General features: G+C 38.0%; 2 protein-coding genes across 4 annotated transcripts in view; one reads left to right on the forward strand and one right to left on the reverse strand.

The window, feature by feature from the left end:
• Positions 1-665: 665 nt before the first annotated feature.
• LOC131672178 (protein SCAI) lies at positions 666-14,746 on the reverse strand. Its single transcript, XM_058949232.1, has 7 exons — positions 14,224-14,746; positions 11,176-11,388; positions 10,676-11,000; positions 9,937-10,249; positions 7,091-7,519; positions 5,340-5,628; positions 666-4,627 (listed from the first exon to the last, which is right to left on the reverse strand). Exons 1-6 carry the CDS (start codon positions 14,415-14,417, stop codon positions 5,384-5,386), a joined length of 1,719 nt encoding a protein of 572 aa, XP_058805215.1. The 5' UTR covers positions 14,418-14,746; the 3' UTR covers positions 666-4,627; positions 5,340-5,383.
• Positions 14,747-21,755: 7,009 nt separating this feature from the next.
• Positions 21,756-25,580, forward strand: part of LOC131672180 (transcriptional regulator ERG homolog) — a 47,288-nt gene continuing 43,463 nt past the window's right edge. For 2 of the 3 annotated variants that reach the window (XM_058949234.1, XM_058949236.1), the window contains exon 1: positions 25,484-25,575. The gene's annotated coding sequence lies outside the window, so the exon portion shown is untranslated. Of the gene's footprint in view, positions 21,917-25,483; positions 25,576-25,580 lie in introns of those variants that run through there. The other variant, XM_058949235.1, reaches the window with a different exon arrangement.

Consider the following 25,580-nt stretch of genomic DNA (forward strand, 5'->3'; position numbering starts at 1 on the left):
TTTATAAATAAAAGCGCGACGGCATATATATATATATATATATATATATATATTGTTGTGTGTGTGCGTGTATCTGTGTGTGTGTGTCTCTCTCTCTCTCTCTCTCTCTCTGGGCAGCTCTTCTGCGTGCCTGTACTGCGACGTTAATTGATGTGTACAGCCGCAGTGTGTCGCGCGATGAGTTAGACGAACGTGAAATTGAAATGCTGCCGTTTATGAACTTTACACTCACCTTTTACTTATCATTATGGCTAATTTAGTTATTGAATGCGTACGTTTCATCCGATCATATTATTGTGAAATTTTTATCTTAATTATTCTAAGTTTAAATAATAGAGAAAATTAGAAAGAAATCGAGAAAAAATATGGAATTTTTACATCAATTAGTGAGGATTGATAGTGGATTACAATAGGTTTCAACTAGTAGTTTCACATATATATGAGTATCTCGATTTTTACTATCGATGTCAAGGGCTGTTGAACTGTTTTTATGAGGTTCGAATCTAGGTGCTCCCAAGACAAACTGATCGATCTATTTCGATAACTTTTCAAGTTTCCACTGCCCTTCAAAACTTATTAATTAATCATTTCAATGTCGATAATTAAATTCCAGTTATTAGGGAGAGGTGAAAAAAAAATGTAACCAACGATGATTATTTGTCGAAAAGAGCATGAAATTTTATTCATAACACAGAGCCTATAATTCAACGTTGTCCGTAGATTTTTCAAAAACGTAGCGGGCGGCGAGCCGTTGAATTCGTTCTCAATTTTCCCGCGTATCCCATTTTTCGCTCACAGCCGCGCGAACATCTTAACTATGTAAAGATTTATTATTATTTTTTTTTTAAGCAATCGTCACTCGTATAAAATTATTTTACAATCCGCGCGACCTCGAAGAGCGAAAATTTACAGGCGACGCGTGAAATATATCAACGAAACATTCACCGGAAAAACTCACTCGCCGTGTCAACAACTTTTGTGTGTATGTTCCGACTCTTTTTTTTCCACTATTATAGATTTAGAGCGTTTACATTATGGATAAAACCGCAAGATGTCCGTTTACAGTCCATTTTTTTTCAGCGACGCATTCATCCTCATCTCGAGCTGGATCACAAAATACTTATTCTGTAGAAAATCGCGCTATTTTTTTGTTTCTCTTAATTCAACAATTTGTATGGCTACACGATAAAACCAAGTGTATAAAATTATACTCATTATATAGTTGCTCCAATTTGAAATACATTGACTTAAAATTACACACGTGGATACGTGTAAAATCGATGCCATTGTATTTAAATAGGAGCAATACACATAACGTATATAAATTAACACGCTTGGTTTTTACGTGCGTTTCTCTTGTATTTTTTTCTTTTTTTTTTTATTTGACTTCCATTTACATCGTCATTCAACCAAAAGTAAAAGCTTGTTGTATATATATTTATATGTGTGTGTGTATTTTCATGTTTGTGTGTGTATATATATATACACCTTATGTATATTATGTTCATAATATAATAAACAAACTGAAGTAGAAAATTTCGTCGGGCGCAACAAGCGAAAAATCTTTCAATTAAACAGACTTTCTCGATCGAGTATCGCTCAGCATTATACTCACATCACGCACAAGCACTCGCCTTTTACTTTTTTTTTTACTGATTTCGCCTATTCGCTATATAATAGCTTTTTCTCTTTTCAAGCACACTCGACTGCCGATAAGTCTCAAAATTAATTATGTTTACACCTTTGGAGTGTAACGTATTTTTTTCTCATTTATTTATAAAGCATTTGTTGTTGCCGTTATCGGTGATAATTGTTATAATAGATGTGGATAATATATTATTGTATATATTTTTTTTATTTTTTTCAACTTCATTATTTTGCTTCAATCACAGACAATAAAAGCATGTTTTAATGTCAAAATGTTATTTTTTTCATACAGACTTTATATATTATTCTTTTTCGATTGTTATTCATTTTGTCGCATTATAATTTATTATTTTTTCAGAGCTTTTTATGTATACGGCCATATGTATGTTTACATCTTAGATAAGGATATGTCAGAAATAATTATGATAAGTATGTTTTTTTTATTATTTTTCCTTTCTCATTCGCGAGAAACTGAAATACAACAGCAGCAATATATATATATAATTGAACAGTCGTCTCTCACAAAACATAAGTAATAAAAAGAAACAAAAAACAAAAGAAAAAAATCTCGATCGATGTAAAAACGTTCACTTACATCCGAAAAAAGTAATTAGAGACCACAAACTAGAGTTTCAAAGTCCATATGATTAAAAGTTACTGTAAAAAAGGGAATCACAGTAGTCGCAGGCGCATTTCGCTCAAGTACACGTGTAATGTATGGAGTATATGTCCGTTCATACAGGCAATAAGACACACACTTGTTAAATTTGTTTTATATATTTCATCATCGGCGTATGCTCGACATTACCTAACTACACATTTCGTACTCGAGACGACGTAATTAATAATTGCAATTATCGCAAAACTTCGAACGCTGTCGAGCGTCGAACGAACACTTTTTTTCTCTATGCGCGTGCATCAACGGTGAGTGTATGTATGTGTGGGAGAGATTTAGATCGTCAATTTATTCTTATATATCAATGAAATAAACGCAAGTACAATGCAGAGTAAAGTTGGCATTTATCAGAACTTCATCATGAATCACAAGAGTTTTAATAAATATTGTGTTTTTTGTTCTTAATTAGTTGACTAATTGGAGATTATATATATATAAGAACGATCCAAATCTCGAAATAAAAATACTAAAAAGTTCCAAAGATTAAAGTCGAATATTTAACATGCTTTTCTAGTCAAGACTAAGTTACTGCAATTGAAGTCAAAAGGTATAAGTGATGTAGCGTTGATAAAAATATCAAGGAATTTTCTAAAAAGTGTTGCAGCTAAAATTTAGGAATTATTTCCTTCTACTATAAGGTGTCTTTAGCCGTAAGAGACTTTACAAATAAATCAATTCTTTTTAAAGAGCAAGATAAATCCATATCTTAAGGCTAATTACTTGTTTTTTTTTCTTTAAAAGAAAATGCATTAAGATTCATATACTATAATTTTTTGTTTTTTGTATATATTACATTTTCAGTATGTATATATCATATATTTATATTTCATTTTTTTGTCATTTGCTAGTCTCAAAAAATTCAGTGAAGTTAAAGCGCTTGTTAAGAGTTACAACTCTTGTTTAATTAAATCTTAATTGAGTATTTCACAACATCCTCATAATTTATTTCGTGTTCTCTGACAATAAATCAATAAACTCTAGCTTTATTATGAACTTGTATTTTTTTTTGTTAATTTTTTTTCCTAGCTAAGTATTTATAATTGTAGAAGTTACCGTTGCTTTTAAAAACTTTACAATTATCTTACAGTGCGAGATCTCGCAACGGAATTTACGCTAATATTTATAACGTCTGTCTTTTTGTCATCTTTCTCTTTATCAAATTTAACTATATTCCTTATACTGAGTTATTAGTACAGAAAATATACATTACTTTTTTTCAAGTTTCCTTGCTTGAATGGAAAAGGTAGATTTACTTCTTTTGCTTTCTTTGAGAATCAACAGTTCTATAATAGATCTTTATCAGCTACAATATCAGCAACAAAATTCATTTTTTATTTTTCATCAGACGACGTGGAGATCAAGTAATTAGTTTATAATCGTAGTTCGTTTTCGAATACGATGTATTGATTTAATAAGATAAAAATCTATATCATCTGCTAATATACTATTGAAACAAATAAGCTTGATGAACCTTGGTTTTTTTTCTTCTGATCCTTTTACGAAGGAAAGGCAAACCTGCTGCAAATTCTTGCGTGATTCTTCTCCTTATATCTTATTAAACCAATGGACTAGCACTTAAGTAACTTTTAAAAGCATGGTAAAATGGCTTAATGCTCTCCTCTAAAAGGAAAAAAATCACATATCGAAATGTGTATGTTATAAACATTATTGTACTGAATCTTTTTCGCGAAGAAACAAACAATTATTTACTATTTCTCCTCAATAAAAAGAGAGATAAAACTGAAAAATTTGGCATTACAAACAATTCTATACACTTATTTAAAATCCTTAACAACATCATTCTCCACGTACAAAAAAGCCATACTCTTTAAAGCGAGACAATCATCATCACCGTAAACATTAAATAACCGCCATACTTCATTAATAATTCTTTGCAATCTCACGTCATTGCACTAATAGAAATTCAATAGCCCCTCTTACCTACTTTAACCTACAAATAGTAATACTTGAGACGGCGAAAGCAAAGTCGCCCAAGAATTTGCAGTGGGTTGTTTGCAGATAGCGCACATGAGTAGAAAAACCGAATGTTTTTGTTTTGATAATAATAATAATGGGATGCGGGAGAGAAAGAAGAGAGGAGTAATAACCACCGGCTTCCCCGTTCGTTTGTTTCTTTTCATTTTTTTCTTTCTAGTGGACTTCTTTCAGTGGCGCAAGGAGGCAACTTTATTGTTGTATGTGTAACTGCCACCTCGGCCAGCATCATAGTCGTACTCGTAGTCGTAGTCGCGGCTCGGCCCGTAATGATGCGACTGCTTTGGCGTCGAACGGTACTGCTGTTCCCTGTGTGAACACATCATTTTTTTTTGAACTGGCATGAATTATGTAAAACGAGCACTTGAAAGTTCAAGATGACGTTGGCGTATAATAAGTTAAGGATTTTATCTACTTGCTGCATCGTCATAATCCGATCGCGGGGATTATGTAAAGTAAAAGCATACGAGAATGGATCTAGATGCGATATATACCATGACACCTGCATATCAATAACTTAATGTAAAAGAATACGACACTAAGAACGTTTAATTGAATTTTATTTCCATTGATCCTTCTGTAATCCGATTGAAATATTTAGTTCGTCTGTCCCAGTGAATCAGTAGAGAATCAAACAGTTATCGGAATAAATTGAATCGGTACTTCAAATTCAATAATAATTTAGGCAAAATAGATTCAATACCATCTCTATGTGGATGTCACGTTATCAAATTTAATGTACAGAATTTCAAAACTTTCAAGAATCGAGCTAAATAATTTATTGCAAAGCCAATAAAGTTAATATAATCGACGACACACAGTGCATATAATCTATAGAGTATAACCGAAGAGTATAATTTTCAAGTAAATCGTGTAACGTCATAGCAAAAATCCGCGCAAGTAGTAATATCCTTATATGGTCAGTCATAATTACAAATTTCAAAGTTCTGCCTTCGAACTTCCTCTTTTCACTATTAAATTCATAAATTATCGACACGGCATACATGCATTTTCAACTAACCAATGCTGATCGGCGAAGTCAACGGAAGCCGGCAAACGCCGGGGTCAGGCGAGCTCGTTGCTGTCTGGGAAGTGATCGCGTACGTCGAGACAATTGGCGAGATCGAGTACTAGATGATGTAGTTGCGGATGCTCCAATACGTCAGCTTCGGGTAACGGTGGATGGCATCTTGGCCTCTGTTGTCGACTGCGAAACGAACGGTGCAGGTGTAACACCACGTCGCAAAAGATGTAACGTAACAGCAGCAGTCGCAGAAAGTCGTCGCCGAAGAATTGTAGCACGCTGGATTCTGAAAGTTGGCGAGTTGCATTTCAAAAACGACGTTTTTCATCACGAAGAACGTTTCGGTAAAACAAATAGACTTCGACCATTTTAATAGAGCTTCGCCAATCGAACACGCAAAAAATATTTATTCGATCTTACGCAAACTTTTTTTTTCCCGCTTGTCGCACGATCACGAACGAAAATAAAAAGAAGAGAGGAGACGCACACCGAGGGATCCCTTAAATAATCGATGCGGCTCAATAGCGCGAGCAAACAGCGGCTCATAACTAAATCATTCGTTTACTTGGAATCATTACGGTTTCTTATTTGATTTTTTCTACCGAGATTTGTCGCGCGATATCGGTCAAGAAATAATCTTTCGCCGCATGTCTGCCCAATCATTGAGTCGTCGGGCACGCGAGAAACCTATTTTCTATTTTTAAAAAGTCGTTTTGACGGAAAGTGCGAAACGCTCGATTGAGCAATATTCACGCTCGCCGCTTTAAGAAACCAATCGATATGTACATATGCATTCATCGTTCTATATATATATATATATATATATATATATATATATATATGTCGCTTCGATTTTGACAATAACAACAACGACGGAAAAATATAGAAAACAATATATGTTGAATTTCGTCATGCGAATGCTCAGTTTTTTTCTCTAACCATTGAATTTTTTGCTCTCGACGGCACCGAAAAATGGTTTTAAATTGCAACTTTTTCTCTCGCGATTTCTTGAATTTTTATCATCGACGCCGCTTATCATAATCGACAGGTGTTAATTAATGTTAATGCGCCCTCTCAAGTATTGATCGACGTCATTCATTTTACGCACGAGAGAGCGGGGCATTATTTCTGGTAATATCGCGTTTATCGATTTTGTACTAAATATTATATCGACAATGAACGTGATGCGGCTTTTCCATCTGCATATACTTTAATCCGCAGACACATTGACACATTTTCTAAATCACAATTCGGCTCTCGAATCAAATTATGCGCGTGGAATTTTTAAGCATCCAGATTTTCTTTGTTATAATCAAGTTTAGAATGTGAATGCGATAAAAATAAAATGGAATAGAAATCATAAAAATTACAAATAACAATCCTTGTACTTCATAGTATTCCGTAGTAAGATGACTTACTTCTCAGCGCCAAGCACCCGAACGTGAAAAACACACAACGTCCGCAACGCATTTCGAAAACTCGCCAAAATCCCCACCCTCTGAGGAAAAAAAGCTGGAAACTAGATCGCGCGCGCTTAAAAACGCAGAATCGCGTGGCACAATTCTCTTCCGCTCAACATTTAAATGGAACAAGTAGACGTATACTCGGGCGTTCCGGTTACATAGGAACCTATATATATATATATATATATATATATATATATATATATACACATTCATACACATATATATGAAATGTTCACGCACATGGACGAGAAAAAGAAAGGGGTGTGTGAAGCGACATATTACCGCATCGTGAGCGTAGTACAAGTCGGCATGCCTCGATGAGAAACTGCTCGACGTAGCGCTGGCATCGCTCCCAGTGATGAAGCTGCAGCGTGTCCACATTGCAGATAAGGCAAAAAGCTGCCAATGGCGAGTGCAAAAAGAGCGTGAACAGACTGCCCGCGTGTCTCAAGTCGCGCAATCCAGATGGTATATCTTGCGGTGACATCAGCACCATCAACGGCTGGCCAAAGTAACGCGGTATCTGCTGGAACACGAAACTATTGTCCGAGTCTACCACAACGAACAGCGGCTTCCGTGTGTAAGGGTACAGGTCGCCAGGATAGAGGCAGTGGGGCTCTTTGGCGCCGGCAAGACGTTGTTGCTTCGTTATGCCATGTGCGTCCAGCTCGCGCTTCGACGACGTTGATACGCCACCAAGGTCGTAACCCACTGAATCGGAATTGAAACAAACGAAAAAACAAAGGTTTCGAACCATTAGTGCGCATCGCTTTCTTTCTCCCTAGGGGTTCGTTTGCAAAGGATCGCGCTCAGCTTGCTTGTTCTAAAGGCTTTCTTTCAACATTTACGCAACTTCGAAGAACAATTCAATCCTTTCGCGTAACGGAGTTTATTTTGACAGCTTTAGAGAATGTCTGCGGAACAAAATTTTAATGATTGTCTCTAACAGATATTATGCACGCATTAGATTATTCAATATATTATATTGTACCACATAGTAATGAATAAATGATAACGAAAAAAATAGCTTCAAATAGTTTACTCGTAATAATTAAAACACCTAGTGGTAAGACCACTAATATGAAATTTCATATTAATATGAAATTTAATTGTCCATGAATACTCGTTTATTTTCATCTAGTTCATAAGTCATTAAACTTCAGATAAATATTTTGATTTAAACTAAACAAATTGCTAGCGTATCCGCAGTGGAAATCACATTTCTAAAATTCAAAATCTTGTACCTGATACAATCTTAATTTAGGAAATGTCGGATGCGTATGTATTGCACAAAGTAGTCTGGAATAGCGTATAAAAGAGGCCAATGAACTCGTAAGGTATAAAAGAAAGTAAATTTTTTTAAAAATAGTTCTGGATTGCTTATATACTGCAGTTGGAAAAATGTCAAAATCTTTTCGCAAAATAGCAGCAGTTGTGTTACATACATACCAACGACTTCATTTCACATATATTATGAAAGTTAAAAGTCGTTTTCCTAGAGACATACTCATATATACTTACACCAAGTGTTATGTTCAAATGTAATGGAGCACATCGATACATTGGAGATAAATAAAGACTATAACAAAGTCTAATTGTATAATCAATAGAAAGCTTGAAATGGATATACATCACTACTTTGTAACTAATTGAACTAACAAAAGAGTAAAAATACATTTCCAGAGCTCTTTAACCAAGACATTATCAACACAATGAGAATAGTAAATTACATGGAATCACATTATGCACAATTTTATTTCAATAGAAAACATACTAATGAAATTCATGTATATTCGATGTCAATGCTAAATAAGAGTAATAATCTTTAACATATTAGATTGTCTTATATTGTAGACTAACACAATTTAATTAGCAATTGAAAACCATTTAGTGGTGATAACAAGTACTCAATGTAATGATATTCTCACCTATTCTATAACATTGCATTTTAATACTTTCCAAAGAATAATAAATTGGCTAGCTCTATTTTTGTAGAAAGCGAGAAAAAACAAGAAATTAATCCACTTAGCAGTCTACAACACAAGGCAAAACACTGACTCGACAAGAAAAAAAGTGCAAAATCTGCCGATAATAAGCATGTCAAGGGAGCCTTCGATCAGAAGAGACACGGAAGAAAGAATAAAGTTGCGAGAGTTATGTACGGTGATGGGGGTTGCGAAGCCAAATATGCAACGCTGCACGGTCGTTCCATATCACACGCAAGTATTAGCGATTCCGTGGGTGCGATTCTAGCGAGCCATACGCATTCCGGAACGTATACACAAAGACCGCACGCGTTTGGCCTACACGATCGATCGATGTTTATTAGTTTCGGATGACTCTGCACGCGGTTAAAAGCGCGACAATTGACAAACATTTATAGCGATCTACTTACTTCCTTTGCGAAGTTAATTATCGCTTTAGGCTCTAAATTTTTCATTTTGGATTCTGACTTTGTCGAGCTTCAAATCGTAAATGTGTTGGTAATTGGAAGCTTGAGTGACGCGAATTTTGTATTCTCGCGGGTACAAAACACTGCCGACGTTTTCTATTTTCTGACGGAATTAGTCGTGAAATTATTGGAAACTCAATTGTTTCAATGATCGCATTTCCTTAATTACAATTGCGTTATTTTACCATTGTTTCTAAACTTGCTGCTCCGATTACTTGTGAGAAATATTCTGTTCCACGGTGATCTTCTACAGAAATATTATTTCTCAAGTATCGTTGTCCAACTACATGAACACATATGACTATAATAAATTCCTTAGAACCCAAGATTTGTAAGTCTATAAGGATTTCAATCAACCATGCAACATAAATAATCTTATAGAAAAATGTGTATATTTTCTAAATGATTGTATCTAAAACTAAATGCAATCTAAATGAACGGAACATGATTAATGATGTTTACAACACCACATTAAAAAAAGATTCTATCTCCTGACTAGCACTTCAATAAAGAAAATAGGTAAGTGTACAAAGCTCATAGCCTCAGTCACGAAAAGCCTACTAAGTATCAAAAAATAAGAAGGAGAAAAAAACAATGATAGAAGTAAATAATTCCAGCCCAGAAAAAGCCAAGCCATCGCGCGTTTAAATTGTTTTATAAAAGGACAGCAACTCACTTTCTTCGGGCCTCTTGACCGTTGAAAAGCAACCGTCCGCCGATAGATAAAGCAATAATGCACCATTGACAGGTAATTCCTTAAAGCCACTCGCAAGGAATACCTGTACCTGGCTATAGGTCGGCTTGTAAAGTAAATACTTGTGCGGATTGTCACGCCTTGGCGCTCCATTTTCCGCTGGATATGGACCAGGCCTGAACGGCATCCGACCTGCTGGCGATGCGTCGTGCAGGTGATTTGGATCATCTCGTGGCTCGCGTTCCAATGTTTGCAGCATCCTGAACATATCCATCGATAGCTCGCTGAATTTCACCTGAGAATACAATGATTTCGATGTGAATTAGGGATTGCAATGTAGCCACGTTTTTATGTGAGATCGGTTGGATTCTTTTTCCATTTATACGTTACATTTTGCTAGATTTTTCTTAATTGCTGTGTGAACTTTTATTACAATAACTTTCAAAAATTCGCGTCCTCGTACACTCTGCAGTGATCGATTCAATAGACAGCAGACAACTACACAGGGGACAACATAGTAACACAAATTTTCAAATTTGTTTCATTTTTAAATGTAATGTTTTCTAAATGAAGACATTTTATTCTTAAGTTGAGGTTCTTTTTTAATTTAAAAAATGTTCCTGATTTCAATTTTTTTTAATACAGTAAATTCAAGAATGTTTTCACTGTAGGCAGATAAACTTGAAAAAGGAAAAAAGTAGCTAAGGATGTAATGACTAACCTGATCGGCACAATTACCGACGATGAGGATCTCCTGTAGAGATAGGCACATGGGTGGCGAGCGTTCGATCGGCGGCGAGGTAAGTTGACCAACTCGATGGGTCAACACAACAGGAGCATTTGTATCGGTATGTAATACCGCGATTGCCGCCTCGGCTTTGACGAATGCTTTGATCTCATCGAGTACGAGATTCCACTCGACTTGATCGTCCGGCTCGTACGTGCTACTGTAATCGGCGATCTGCGCGTCTAACTCTTGCACCAACTCACGTACCAGCTTCATCTTATTCAGCAGCAAGCATACTACAATGAACCGCGCGTAATACCTGCAAAAGGCACACGGTTGCTAGTCAACTTTCCAACTATAGCTTAAAAGTTAGGCTGTATACGCTGGCGACGCTTGTATCGATTAAAAACAGCAGAATAAGTCATTAAGAAGTTGACGCGACGTGCGCGAGTGAACTGATGAATAAGTCAAGAGTAAAATATATGTGCAAATACCTAAGCTTTTTGACCATGAGATCGCTTCTGTCCTCCTTGGCTGCACGGCTGTAATAAGCGCGGCCTCGTATCGCCGCGTAGAAGGAATAGGCTTCATGGAGGTAACTCGTTTCGCTCGTCCTTAGGTAGTAGTGATAATACAGCTGGCCGATTTTACTTGCTATCTCTCCGATCTGCCATCTTTTCAGTCCGTATTTGCTGTCGAGGATGGCACTGCGAGAAAGAATTTTCGTGCAATGTCAATTGGCTCAAGTGACTCTGACAATCAGATTGGAAATCATTTCAAGTTGTGACTTCACGGCAAATAAATGAATCGTCCAGTTCAAGCAAGCAGACGTCATAATTTCACTAACTGGATAGCAATTGAATTGCGTCGGCAGTGTTATTATTGTCTAGCGATACCGTTACGTTAACAATTTGTAAAATCTACTTTGCGCAAGTGTTTCGTCTGAGAAAAAACGTCATCTGAACTATATCTCTAAGAATTATCCGAATGCGACAGAAATAATAAGGAATCTTTCGACCATAAACCAAAGTACCATGCTATTTAATTTCTCGACAGAGAAAAAACATCCACTCTTCATTACCATCGAATTAGCCAATGTTACGCTAGCTAGAGAGAGGCCGATGACTCTGCGGGAAAAAAAATTAAAAACAGGGTGACTCTTTTTTTTCGGCGAAGAAGGGAGAATCAATCTTCGAAATCTTAGGCAGGAAGTATACGTAGGCTAAAGCTTGTAAGCATACGTGTGTGTGGGAGGGTTAGGCGGTAGACGCCCTTTGCGTGTGTGTTTCGCAAGGAGGAGGAAGGAGGGGGAGAGAAAGAGTTGCCGCGAACACGTGTGTGTATATTAGTGTATCGACGCCGCGCTGCTTCATCAGCAATTCAACGTGCGTCTTTCCCTGATGACGCGCGCTCGATGTACAACTTTGGTAAAAAAGAAGAAAATAAGAAAAAAAATTTCCTCTCCATTATGCAAAAATACTTCTCTGGATTACTCGCATCAAAGCTTCTTTCATAAATTACAATTTTGCTCGTTAATTCAAATGCCAAATCCGCGTGTAACTCTTCTCTCTCACGCTTTTTTTTCTTTTTTGAAGAATTGAATATTTCAGTTTGGTTAAATGACTTGGCTCACGCCATCCCGCAGAATACTACTTACTATGCCAGTTACTCGCACTCGCACGGTGGTAGTCGTGCAAGGCGTTTCAAAAATTAATTACAAATTTATAATCGCATTTCTTATCTTATTGGGATTTATATTCCTGTCGCGCGAACCCGCTGGGTGGCTGCTTGACTACAGCAATATATAATTGCGTTTTGACTTGATATAAAACCCAGCCGTTATTTTATTGATGTAACTAGATTCTGTCCCGAAAGTTCCGAATTTGATATTTTCTATTTGAATACCGATGGAAAAAAAAAGTTCATACTGTTAAATGAATTACATTTTAATTTGCTTTTCATAATGCATGCATAGGTGAATTTATATAACGAGTTGTTAATTAAAGTGATAGGATATGCATGTACTGGTATTAATTTTAAGAATTACCAGTATTGTCTCCGATATAGATATAACATGTATGTTTGGTTGAACCAAATTTATTATGTCTACTTACACTATTACAATTTAAGTAGTAACGAACCACTAATCATAAATCAAACAATATAAATCGTATTATTGTTGCTTATATTACAGTCATAAAGTAAAAAATGATTCTTTTAAAATATATAGAAACAAAATATAATATTATTGTTTGAATAATTTATGCAGATCTTAAGTTAAAATAAATTTTACGCCCTTATCATAATCACGAAAAATCTGTAATATTTCAATCCTTATCATACATTTCAAAGTTATGACAATTAAAAGGAAATATCCAAGTTACATTTTCATATTTCAGAATATTCTCATCATTTGTTAGTCATCATCACCCAGAAAAATCAAACTGCTCTCCATCCTCTTCTGCCTCTTCTTGAATATCAAACGATCTCAAATGACAATATACATAAAATCTCATCTGAACAAAAAAAAAGGATTCCCAAGTTCCTTCGGTTACCGTATTCCGATCATATGGCACCAAGCAGCGGAGATCAGAGTTAGTAGTATATAACGCAAAGAGCGTCGTCGTCGTTCCCCACCCAAAGAAGGAAAAAAAACGACGTCGGGTCCCCCTAAATCTTGAGGAAGAGAACAAGCTAACCGCGCGAGAGATAGCCAGTTGTGAGCGTACGTGGGTGTGTGTGGATGAGAGAGAAAGAGAGAGAGAGAGAGGCGGGAGCACCCCGCGAGATAGAGAAAAACGAAAGCTCTGTGTGTTAAAAGTAAATGCGCGCAGAGAGAGAGAGAGAGAGAGAGAGAAAGAGAGAGAGAGGGAGTGAGCGAAGAGATGTGAAAGGGTATTGTCGCGTGTGCTGCGGTGCCTTCAGAGATGCGAAAGGGAGAATTTATGAAAGAATGAATCGTCTCGTGCTTATTCAGTGCGATAGCGTTTTGATAATTCGTCGTAATTATTCCTCCCTCTTTTAATTGTCTCGCGCTGCAATTCAAAAATGTTATCGCTCGTGAAGCAACAAACAGGAAAGAAGAAGCAGCAACAGCAGTAGAAGAAGAAGCAGCATCGTGACACACTCAAAGAAGGGAGAAAAAAAGAAGTAGCAGCAGGTCTCGTTTTTAAAATGTGTATTATTAGCAGAAAAGCTGATGCACGTAGGTCGGTGCACACACGCACACACACACACACACACACACACACGCGTACACATGCATACACAGGCAGAGGGAGAGAGAGTGCAGCCCTCGAGGCCTATGAGCACACACAGGGTGCTCGAGAGGGGCTCTGCTCGTCGTCTCGCGCGCGCGGCACTAACCTCAACTATAAGCGTCGACAACTTGGCTGCTACTGGGTACCTATTGAAAACGTGAGGAAACCCAGATAAAGCAGAAACTACGAGAGAGGTAATGGTGCCTCGTTTGATCGAGAGAATTGAAAAGCAACTTCATAACCTCTCCCTCGGTCCGCGGAGATACGCGCGCGACGACTCACCGGTGTTGCTGTTGAAACTTCCAAAGTTTGGTGTAGATGTCGAATGTCCTGCCGAAGTAGGCCTGCCACTGTTTGTGTCCGTACTGTGGCAGATCGCGCAACCCGTTGAACAGCTGCTTACTCTTCTCGAGCAGGTGGCAGAATTCGACCACGACTTTGCGCTCGTGCTCGTCCATACCGGCCATCATGACCATTTTCTTCGTTTTGTCGAGAAAGCCAAGGGACGACGACGCAGGCCGGCCAAACTCTCCTCCTCCTGCTACTGATGCTGATACTGCTGAGCCCCAATCGTCGCTGTACAGCCCCACTCACCGCGATGCTGACACTGCTACACCTCGAGTGTCTAATTGCTGGTGCTGCTTCATCGTCAACGATCCGTGCACCGATGGATAATCCTCCATCGCGACGCTCAGTTTTAATAGCTATGTACGAGCCAAGCTACAACAAACTCTCCTTTAGCCTGCCTGAGTCGAGGCTTACTTGCTCGCTGGCTGCTGCTACTACTGCCGTCACGACGACGACCAACACCAGCAGTGCCAGCCGAACAACTCCCCTCTCTCACTCTCTCTTTCTCGCTCGCTCGCTCGCACACATAGACACGCGCGTATGCACAGCGCGATCTTCTCTCTCTTGCTCTACGCTACGCTACACATTTGCCGCGAGCGCCTACTGTATACGTCCTCTCCCCCTCCCCCTCCCCCGACGTCGTCGCCGCCGTCGTCGTCGTCGTCGTCGTCGTCGTCGCCACCATCACAGCAGCAGCAGACATGCCGAGGAGCGCGAATCAATATGACGCGGCGTAACCTGCAGCGCCGCAAGCTACGGGTCGATAGTCAGAGCTCTCATGGTACGTGGTCTCGTGAAGACCAGGGCTGCCGGATCGACATACGAGTGTTGGTAGACGAGGGGATGATTTTATTGAGTGCGGGCTTGCATGACCAGAGGTTGCGATTTAGTTTCCGGGGCGGATAGCAGATGGGGCTGCAATTTGACGTTTCATCTTTCCGTGCTTTTTATACCTTACTTCAAAGAATAGAAGGTTCGCAGATTTTTCCCAATTTTCTCGTCACGTAAGCTATGCTTGTATTAATTTTCATTTCAGAAACGAACAATACATGTGAATTATGGCGATTGAAAATAGGAAGATTGCTCGGCTGAATATTACGTAGAATCAAAATGAAATAACTGTCACAACTGACGAAACTATATCATTTCAGAAATGTCAAATTGTAAAATGAATGTTACGTCAATGTTTCAATATTAAAATACTTTTTAATGCTCAAATGAAAGTAGATATTGAAGGTAAGATATCCAATGGTAAATGTAGTTAATCGTCTTATTAAATAAACCCCCATCTTATAGATACATGAAATTCATGTCGTTATTCGCTTTTCGAAAAATAAAAATTTGCAAAAATTATTCAACTGCACTACAAATTACGTGAAAGCTGTGAAAACAATTAATCCTCATTCACAATCGCAAGTAGAAATTTATCGCGTGTGAAGGTCAGCAATACAAAAACAACGTCCCCCTCACGGCTGCTGACCAACGCGGCAGTGTTACGCTCGGCTCACCGTGACGGCAATACATTTTTCCTGCACAACCCGAAACGCAAAGATTAATTAACAAGATAACCCGCACACACTTCTTGTTTTTTTTTGTCGAAAATCCAAGCGTAGATTTATATTGCGATGGAATCTTCGAAAAAAACTAAAATTTACCGGCGAGTAACGACTGATATGAGGCTGTTACTAGCAAGGCTACGATATCGAACCACACCGCGATAACGCATGCACGTCGATATTTGGCAAGTAGACTATGATTTACGGCCGGTATCGCATCTCTATTCGGTGCTTCGGTTCGTACATTTGCTTCGATTAAGGTAATACATCGTTGACGCGATCGATACGCGAGATTGCGATACATCGGATTGCAATGAAATTTCCACGACTGAAAATACTCGACTACCTGAAAATCCATGCTCAATGCAAATAAAGTCCAGCGTGCCCATACGTTACGTATGAAACGAGAAGACAAGGGAGGCACGTAAAGCCCCCATTGAAGAGGGGGAGAGAGCTGGTTTCGCATCGGCTGTCGCCTCATCTACAAGTCAATCAGGTTTGCGTGTCCTAAGTCCGTAGAACCTTTCTTCTCTCCCTCTTGCCATCACCGCGCTCATTAGTGACTTTACAACTTTGCGAAAATTTCTCTTAGATTTTCGGCGAGAGAGGTCCTCATGCAAAAAACATCGCTGCGCGTTTAAGGACATTGGTCCCAGTTGAAGTATATAGAAATATTGTTGTAGCTCGATTAGGTACTATGAAGTATTTTCCGAGTATAGCTGGAGGATGTTAAACTTGATACGGAATTAATGTGGAACTAGAAAGCGATTGAGATCAACAAAATAGTATTAATAAGTTTTGGATAACTTTGGGTACTAGAGTAACAAGTTTGCTAAATAGTATAGAAATTTGAAGACTGCGTGATCGAATACCGAGAGGCAGGAAACGGAAACGCAATAACAAAAACTGCGAAATTAATTATATTTTTAACTAAAAAAAAATTAAAACTGAAAAGTAAAATTCCATGTTACACTATATAATTGAAATCATCGTGGAAAGGTCTATATCGCGGAATATGCAAATGACCCCGAAAACCTAATCAAAGCCTATATTTAAAATCAAGCCTCACACACACACACACACGCGCGCGCGCGCGCACGCACGCACGCACACACACACACACATACGGTCAAGTATGCAAGTCTAATGTATACGCGGCGTATGGCTGCAACTGCATGCATACATGAATGCTAAGAGAATCGGAGATTCGCCGCGAGATAATCCGTTATCATGCTCTGGTATCGGTATGTAATGCGTGTGCACTAGTTATACACGTGCACATACATCGAATTTTAGGGCTCTCCCTACCTCAATAATCACCCAGCTAGAGAGTGCAGTTCTATCTGCAACAATAATTCAGATGGAAACTAGAGATACGATATATGACTCTGCATGTGTGGATTGGATGCTTGTACGCGCGCGCGCGCGTATACGTGGTCGTTTGGACTAACGATATAGATTTTTCAACTGAATTTAAATTTGCATTCGAAGAGCGATATGTATAATACCACGTGAATGTGATTGCTCGAGTATGTCGCACTATACCGGCGTATTACTACTTGGCGGACTTTCTGCAATTTGAGGTTTCTTTGCTTCAGCGATTAATTATGGAAATTATAGTTGCATAACATTTATTTACAGCTTGCCCTATTTTTCAAATTAATCTATGTATCACCGAATATAAGAAAATTCATTTGTTCCCATTAGTAACTTGCAATTCTCAAGGCTGGGAACAACGGAATCGCTACTTATATACATAGCTTGTTCGTTCGTTTATATGTCGATAACTTGGCGTATCTGGTGATCAACTATGCACCTAACAATTAAACATTAAAAGAAAAACGGAAAAGAGACGTCTTTAAAATTCATCTGCACCCCTTGAACCGAAGCTCGCTCGCCCGTGAAAGAAAAGGAAAGTATTTTACCCAGCGTAACGCGTGCATCGATCAGCTTAAAACGCACAAATCGCTCTAATTTACTATAAACCTAGCACCTCGAGGAGCTGTTTGCGAGGGCGCGTGTGAAAATGCTTGATGGACTGGCAATGGTGAGTCAGCTCTTTTCGTCGTCGCCGATCAATGGTTGAAGGGGAAGAGATTTGCTGTTGCTGCTGAGCGTCGTCGACCTCTATACTCTTTCTCTCGTCCAAGTCCAACCCGCCCAACCGATCATATCGGCTCGTTAACTGATATTAATAGCAGGGCGCGCCCGATCGCTTTTTGAGAGCGCGTGCCCCAATTCCGCTTGAATTAAATCACGCCACGTCGTATTATTGATGCCTGAAGGAGGAGAATTCACTGGGTGATGTAGTTTTGTTTGTTTCTTTTTAAATTCTAGTATTTGTTCTGATGTGTGGTATTTAATGTTCGGTGGATGAAGCTGTAGAGAATGACATATTTATCAAATAGAAGTAAAGTTTTAATTTGATAAAATAAAAACTGCATAGTTGTAATACCAATAATGCCTATATATCAGATGAAACTTAGTCTTCTTTATTTTAAAGGTTTAGCGTGTTTATTAATTCTTATAATATTATGAGAAATAGATTCTTAATTTATATTAATTCATGTTTCTTTCAGATTAAGAGATGAATAGTACGCATAAAGAGAAAAAAAAGAGCTAACGTACAATATCAAACGTAAATTAGTATATACTCACACAAATATTTGAATCTTTGAGATTGATAAATCATTATATTGGCCGAAATATTTCATCAGCGACATCCTAGAGTAGCAACATAAACTTAATTATTCTGGAAATTATGTTCTCCGTACGCTATTAACTATCACTTCTAAGTGAAAGATATTTTTTAGGAAGCTTTCTCTTTGGCATATCAAACCGTAAATATACGCAAATAAAAACATTAATTTCCAAGTAACACCCAAACACGCGGACACAGAGACACATAACTCCAAGGCAAGCGATAAATTATCATAACAGACCTATGGCAAAAGGATTCACGCGATGGGCCATTTGGGTAAGAAGCCCGAAAATCGCGTGCAGAAGAACATAAGGATGTGCGCGCCACAAATGTTGCGCTGCTGCAGCGGCTCCTCCTCGTGCAAGCCGTTAAAAGTCTGACGTGGCTACGGCTGACGCGAGGAAAGTTTATAACGCTGCCAGAAAAGACATGTGCAACAATCTCTACTTTAATGCTCTCGCTCTCGCGAACCTGTTGAATGCCACTACACGCGCGTGTGCTTCTCGTGACAAATGGTGATTACACTTATTCTTCGTGCGATACAAATGATATGCCATTCGTTAGCTTCTTTTTATACTTAACGGAGCGCGAAAGTTTGATTCGCATTTGTTACAATTTTTTGAAATGCGATAGGTCAGACTACGTTATATACTAGAAATTTTTTCAACTCATCTTTCAAGGAGCTGCAGAAATTTTCCAATCGCTAAACTTTACTCCTAAGCGTATGAATCTCGGTTTCTGTCTCACCCTCGTCATCAAACGCTATATCCAAAGTTTAAAATCTCCCGAAGAAAACGAGAGCGAGAAACAGAATTGCTATATATATATACACGACCCAGGAGAATTTATCATTCGCGCAAAAGACTTTCCTCCGAAACTTTACACTCGCGAGTTTTGATATTTCCTCCCCCGCCATTAGCAACTGAAAGTGAACACAAAGGAGGGAGGAGGAAAGAGAAGCTCAGGAAGTCCTAACTCACAGGAAAGCTAGCGCCAGCCGTCGCTAACCCCTGCTATTAACATTAACCGAGCCTGCGCTTAATGGTGAACGGAGAATATTGTTATTTTTCTTTCATAGATCGATAGATTAACTATTGTTTTGATTGTTTTTGATTACGTTACGATTCAAGTTTGAAAGTAACTACAATGTATGGTGAAAAATGGGCTCCGATAAATAACGTATATATTGCAGCCTGTTTTGAATTCGTATGAATTGAAAAATTATAATTTCGATATGTAGTAGAGTCAAATTGATGACGGGCTATTTGGTATCAATTTGACGAATTGAATCGTTGCAATTCGTTATACATAAAACACTCTCATAGATAAAACACTACTACTCCTTTTTCGAATGATTAAATGAAAACAAAATTTTAGATAAAAAAATGATTATTTGGTGCGCCTTATAAGTGAATCAATACGGTACATTAACGTTTAAAACTGAATTCAATTAGACTAAAAATCACTTATTTATAATCAAAACAATGCCAATCTAGTTTTTTTGCTGATTTTTTAAAATTTAATTAGATAAATCATTGTGAAAAATTATAGATATATTATTTTCATAAATTCTTCATGAATGTGGTTATTTTATATAAAGTTAATTTTTTTATATAGTTATATTATTGTTAAGTAATAATTTTATAACAATTTAATTATTATTAATTTCTAGAGATTATAGACCAATCGGAAAAATATTATTTGATGATATCTGCTGCTTTACGTATGTGACTACTTGTGTTTATAAACATATACTATAATAATTTTTCACAAACAATCTTTTGGCCAAAACGACGTTCCCTTTCGAAGAAAAGCAAATTTAATTGTGCCCAATATTATAAAATAAGGCAAGCATCAACTTTAGAGCTTCTATTTATTCGTTTTGATTTATTACTCAAAACTGATAAATCTATTAAATGTATACGCATATTCTTCTAGCGATAAATATACAAACTATATCGAATGCAACTAAGATTCTAAAAGATCAATGTATTCATCATGCCATAAGAACGCTAAATAGCAAAAATGAAAAGAAGTGCTCCACCCTTCTCGAATAAAATTTTTACGTATGTGTGGCTAATATTCAACAAATAAGCGAAAAAGAAAAGAAACTCTCTGCCATATCGTCAATATATAATTGTTGCAAACTGGAGAATAGTCGTCGTTGTTAATGAGGCACGACATTACGGCGCGCGTTCGCAGGGAGGCATAGTAGTCCGCCATTGACTAGCGATTCTTCCACGAGATTTAACTTCCGGCGACTTCGAGGAGAGAGGAGAGAATGTTGCTCGCTCATGCGTATCGCGACGGACGCTCTTCCGATATCTCATCGCGACAATTAAGTGCCCTTTCGTTATGCCCTTCGACACACACACGGACCATTCTCGATAGAGAGAAAGAGAGGTAGGGGCTCCGTATGAGTTTAGTTTGGCGTATGATGTTCACTGGCAATTTCATCAATACGACTGTCATTGTGTGCAGACGGTAGTCAATCACGCGAGAGTTTTTGGATTATTACGTTTGTGGATCAGAAATTATGTGTCTGTTTTATTTACAAGTAGCTCCGAGAATTGTATTATAAATTATTTATGAAGATGTGAGGTGATCTTTAATATTTTACAAAATTTTTAGTACTTTTCAAGCAAATGTAAATTTTGTATACAACAAGCAGAATTTTGCAATTATTTGTCACATAGCCGAGTATGAGTCGCAATCAGTCATGGCCATCCTAAAAAATAAAAAAATAAAAAGTCGCCAAAAATTTCATAAAAAGTTCGTGATTTCAAAATCGCCAAGAAAATTCTCACATGCAGCACGAGGGTGCGTTCATCCTTCATTAAATTATCCATTTTTCGCGCAAGCATGGAAAAGCGAGAAATCGAGAGATAAAGCTCTGTCTCACCCTCTCTCTCTCTCTCTCTCTATCGTTCGTTCCTTCGCCCTCCCTGTGCACATACACGCGCGTGCGGGATAATGGTGGGGGATTTTCGAAGATCCACCCTGGATGATCCCGCCTCTAGAGTAGCGTTGCGCAGGCTCCGCCGTGCCAAGCCGGCGGCCAATCGGCGCTTCGCCGACTGATAACGTGACAGGAGAGAGTGTGGGAGAGAGAGAGAGAGAGAGAGAGAAACGACGACGACACACAGAGACGACTTATACACAAGCCTACAGACGAGACTTGGATTTTGGTGCGCGCGTCTCACTGTTATGCTCGTGCGTCGGGACTTACATTGGGACTTACTACTGTAAGCGGAGGGCATGTGTGGTATAAAGTGACGCGGTGTCTTGTGTTAAACGAGCGTGCGAGGGAAAGGTTAAGAAAGGAATCACGAAGGTGTTACGGACAGTGTGGAGCTTCCCCGTGCTGACGGTGAGTTTTTAATTACTGTGCGAGTTTTGTATTTTCTTATGGTGATGTACTTTATATGTAACTAGAGTTTATCTAAAAAAATTCATTTAATATTTTAATCGCATGATAATCGCAGGTTATGATGTAAATTTTCGTTCGCTAACTACTATAAATACACGAATTTTTCTTAAAAATTGTACTTACCAGCAATCAAATGGCGTGTTTTCGCATCGACTATTGACATTACAACTCTACGGAATATCAATGATAATCTTAACAATAGTCAAATTATTAAAAAAAAAAACAAAAAATATATTGCGGTATACAATGTTTCGCATGCGAGAGGCAGAAACGGAAGCTAGAAAACACGGTAATTTCGAGAATAAATCGCTTGCACCCGTAGATTTAGCATAGCAGGTATACGTGATATACGATCATTAAAGTAAACACTGATGTATGAAGAGGTCATGCCAATGCATAAATCATTCGCGTACGTCTCGCAAGCGGATGATTAGTGTAGCTACTGTTTCGCTTGAAAATCTCTCTCTCGTTCCGGACTTTGTCTCTTTTTATTCTTTTTACGATGCCTGTCATCTGTTTCGCTGGTTTAAAATTTGATTACTCAATCTGATGACACGAAATCTTGAGATAATAGAATTGTATAATGATATATCGATTTAATTTTCGTCGCAGTAATAAAAATATAGTTTTTAATTTTAACCACATTCAAGGCAGTGATTTGTGCGCTTTAAACTTGATCCTTCAAAATATAACATTCACTTGATGATTACTTAAATAAACTTCCATTTAACGAAAATCACATGAACTAAATTCGAATTAAAATATTAGCATTCAAAATATCTACCTGCTTTGCCAACCGAATAATGTCTTTAAAATTTCTAAAAATTCTTTATCCTTGATATTATTGTTGTCAAGTCTGATTTGCGATAAATTTTATTTGCTGTTCGCTTATGAATTTCAAAAATGAAATGTCAAAACAGTTTACTACTTCCGGATAATATATTTAAAATTGGATAATATATAATAATTACAATTTAAGTCTTTGAAAAAAAATGATACTGTTTATTCAAACGAAAAATCAAACGTAAATAAATAAATCAGTAGAACAAATGTTGCTTAAACTGTAGACTGCTTAACATTTCAATCAGCAGTATGAATATGAAAAAACTACATTAGTGAACGACCAAAACTAGCGAGCAAAGAAACAGAAATTCAAGTATTTCCCTGAATGAAACACGTGCATCTACGCACACAAAAGTAAACAACCAAGAGCACGAAATCGCGGATTGTCCGTCACGAATGCTCGGCATGTAGTGGCATGTGTGTGTGCGCGCGAGTATGTGCCACATGCAAATTGTAAAATAAGTGGTAATAAACGAGCAGCAGCGCGTTACGGGTAATTTGGCTTGCATAGTGTATCGCAGCTGCGCTCGCGTATAGCAGAGCGACGTGTATAAGTGTCGCGACGGTGGTGATCGTGAAGCCTTGATACTTTCCGCACGCTCGCAGCACTAGACACGCGAAATTTATGCAACGCCAAAGAGCGACAATGTAACGCGATATCATTTTGCATTCTCTCGCGCATTCATTTATTTATAGAGCTGGTTACACACACACACGCGCACATACGATGATTTATTTTAGACGGAGGCTGGGTATTGATGCAGGTGGGTATCGGTAGCGTAATTCTGTTTTCGATATAACGGTGTTTTATTGTATTTACAACTATCCAATATAACTGGTTCATTCGAATGCTAAATTTAAGATTTCGAGGACGAGTTACATTGTTTGTATTGGATTATATTGTTTTCATATTGCGACTATTTGTATACGTGTAAATTAAATAGTTATTTTATGAAAATTTAAAAAAATCTGAAAGTTTATTTTATTTTTTGGAAACGAGTTAGAGATCATTATATTACGATACATTCGCTAATAATCGAATATTTAGTTTAATTCAATAATAGTCATGCGAGAGAATGTTATAAAAGAACTACTCATCTATTGCAGAAAATGTTTTTCTTTTTTTTCATTAATACTCCATCTGTTCCCATGATTCTACAAGCACAAAGTTTTTCTCTCTGTCAGAACATGTTTTCTACTTTCCATAGTACGAATCAGAATTTTTCTTTTTAGTACCGTATAAATAATACCGTAAATAATTTTTTATATCTCTTAAAGATGCGTTCTATCGATGAATAGAAATTTATTGGCCAATGTGCTTTTTAAAAATCGGTGGTCGAGGATGTTGTGAAGTATAGATGACGTCATGCGGTTGGTTGACCTTTTTCGTTCATAATTTTTTATTTGAAGAAGGATCAACCTAGTACTATACAGTAAAACTTGTACGCTTAGAAGAAGGGATATGAACGTTAAAAATCGCTAGTAGAACGAAAGAATTGTTTTAAGAAACTGGTAACAATAATATGTATACCCAATGTCAGTCTGTGCCGTGTCATTACTCAAAAGTTACCATCAATGCTCCGTAAAAAAATGCAAGTCTGTAATGGTTAAGCTCTCGTGCATATATAAAAGTGAGAGCATAATGGGCCAAGAGAGGCGAAAAAATGAAAGAAGAAAAGCAAAAAAGCGCGAGTAGGCGTAAAAGAGCGTGGCGCAAAAAAAAAGCACGAGTCAAGCACCGTTACACAGCGCGAATGAAGTCCACGCGTGTGAGTGCATATCAACCCTTACGCGGCTCTCCTCTTTTTTCTATCATATAAGCTGTATAATGTTTAGGTCATAAATATGTGACTATCGATAGAGAATGTTTTCTGATGACTTGACGATTACGAGAAGTTTTCTGGATAATAAATGCATTTAGTATCAACAATTCAATTGTGTTTCCTACGCTACATTCATTGATTCAAGAACAATTGCGACGAGTTGCTGTCCTGGCAGCTTTCGACTGTCAGTGTCAAAGATTCATTAAATGACTATCATTCGGATTGTTTATTCAACTTTGTCTTGTATTTTGCCGCAAGCGCAACTCAGTATCGAAATAATGCGTTTCGCAAAAAGCCACTATCGGCAGGCCTGCAAATCAGTCAAGAACAAGTCAGTATATATGGCGACACTGAACTACATCTTGGCCAAACGCGATAATATGCACGTCCCACATCCGAAGATATATATATATATATATAAAGACAAATCGCAGCGGAGTGCGTCTCAAGTTGCACGCATCATCGCATCGCTCTGCCCACACCTCAATATTCTATCATACGCCATCTCGTCGATATCGCATCGGATCTCGCTATGACACTCTCGTTTCTCTGTGCATTTGAAATAGTGAAGACATGAGCGCGCGCGCGCGCATACACACGTCTCTCTTACGTGTGCACACAGAGAGTTTAGTGGCGAACGACGACTACGGCGGCGGGAGGAGGAGGAGGAGAGGAGGAGGAGGAGGAGGAGGGGGAGGGCAGTTTCCGGCGAGCGTTAACAGAGTAACAGAGTGATGTAATGAGGCCCGGAAGCAGACAATTTGCTGGCCGCCGCAGACGCAGACGACGTTCATGTGCCCGCTCGCCGCACCGAGTACCAGTGTGCTTTCTGTGCTGTACCCGACGACGACGACGACGCTGCAGGATCTCTCTTTTTATTTCGTTCGATTTTGCTTGACCGTGAACTACGCGGCGGACTGCGATTTCATACAGGTAGA

Source organism: Phymastichus coffea, unplaced genomic scaffold (genome assembly GCF_024137745.1).
Source record: "Phymastichus coffea isolate CEN01 unplaced genomic scaffold, Cenicafe_Pcof_1.1 PCOF00145, whole genome shotgun sequence".
NCBI lineage: Eukaryota > Metazoa > Arthropoda > Insecta > Hymenoptera > Eulophidae > Phymastichus > Phymastichus coffea.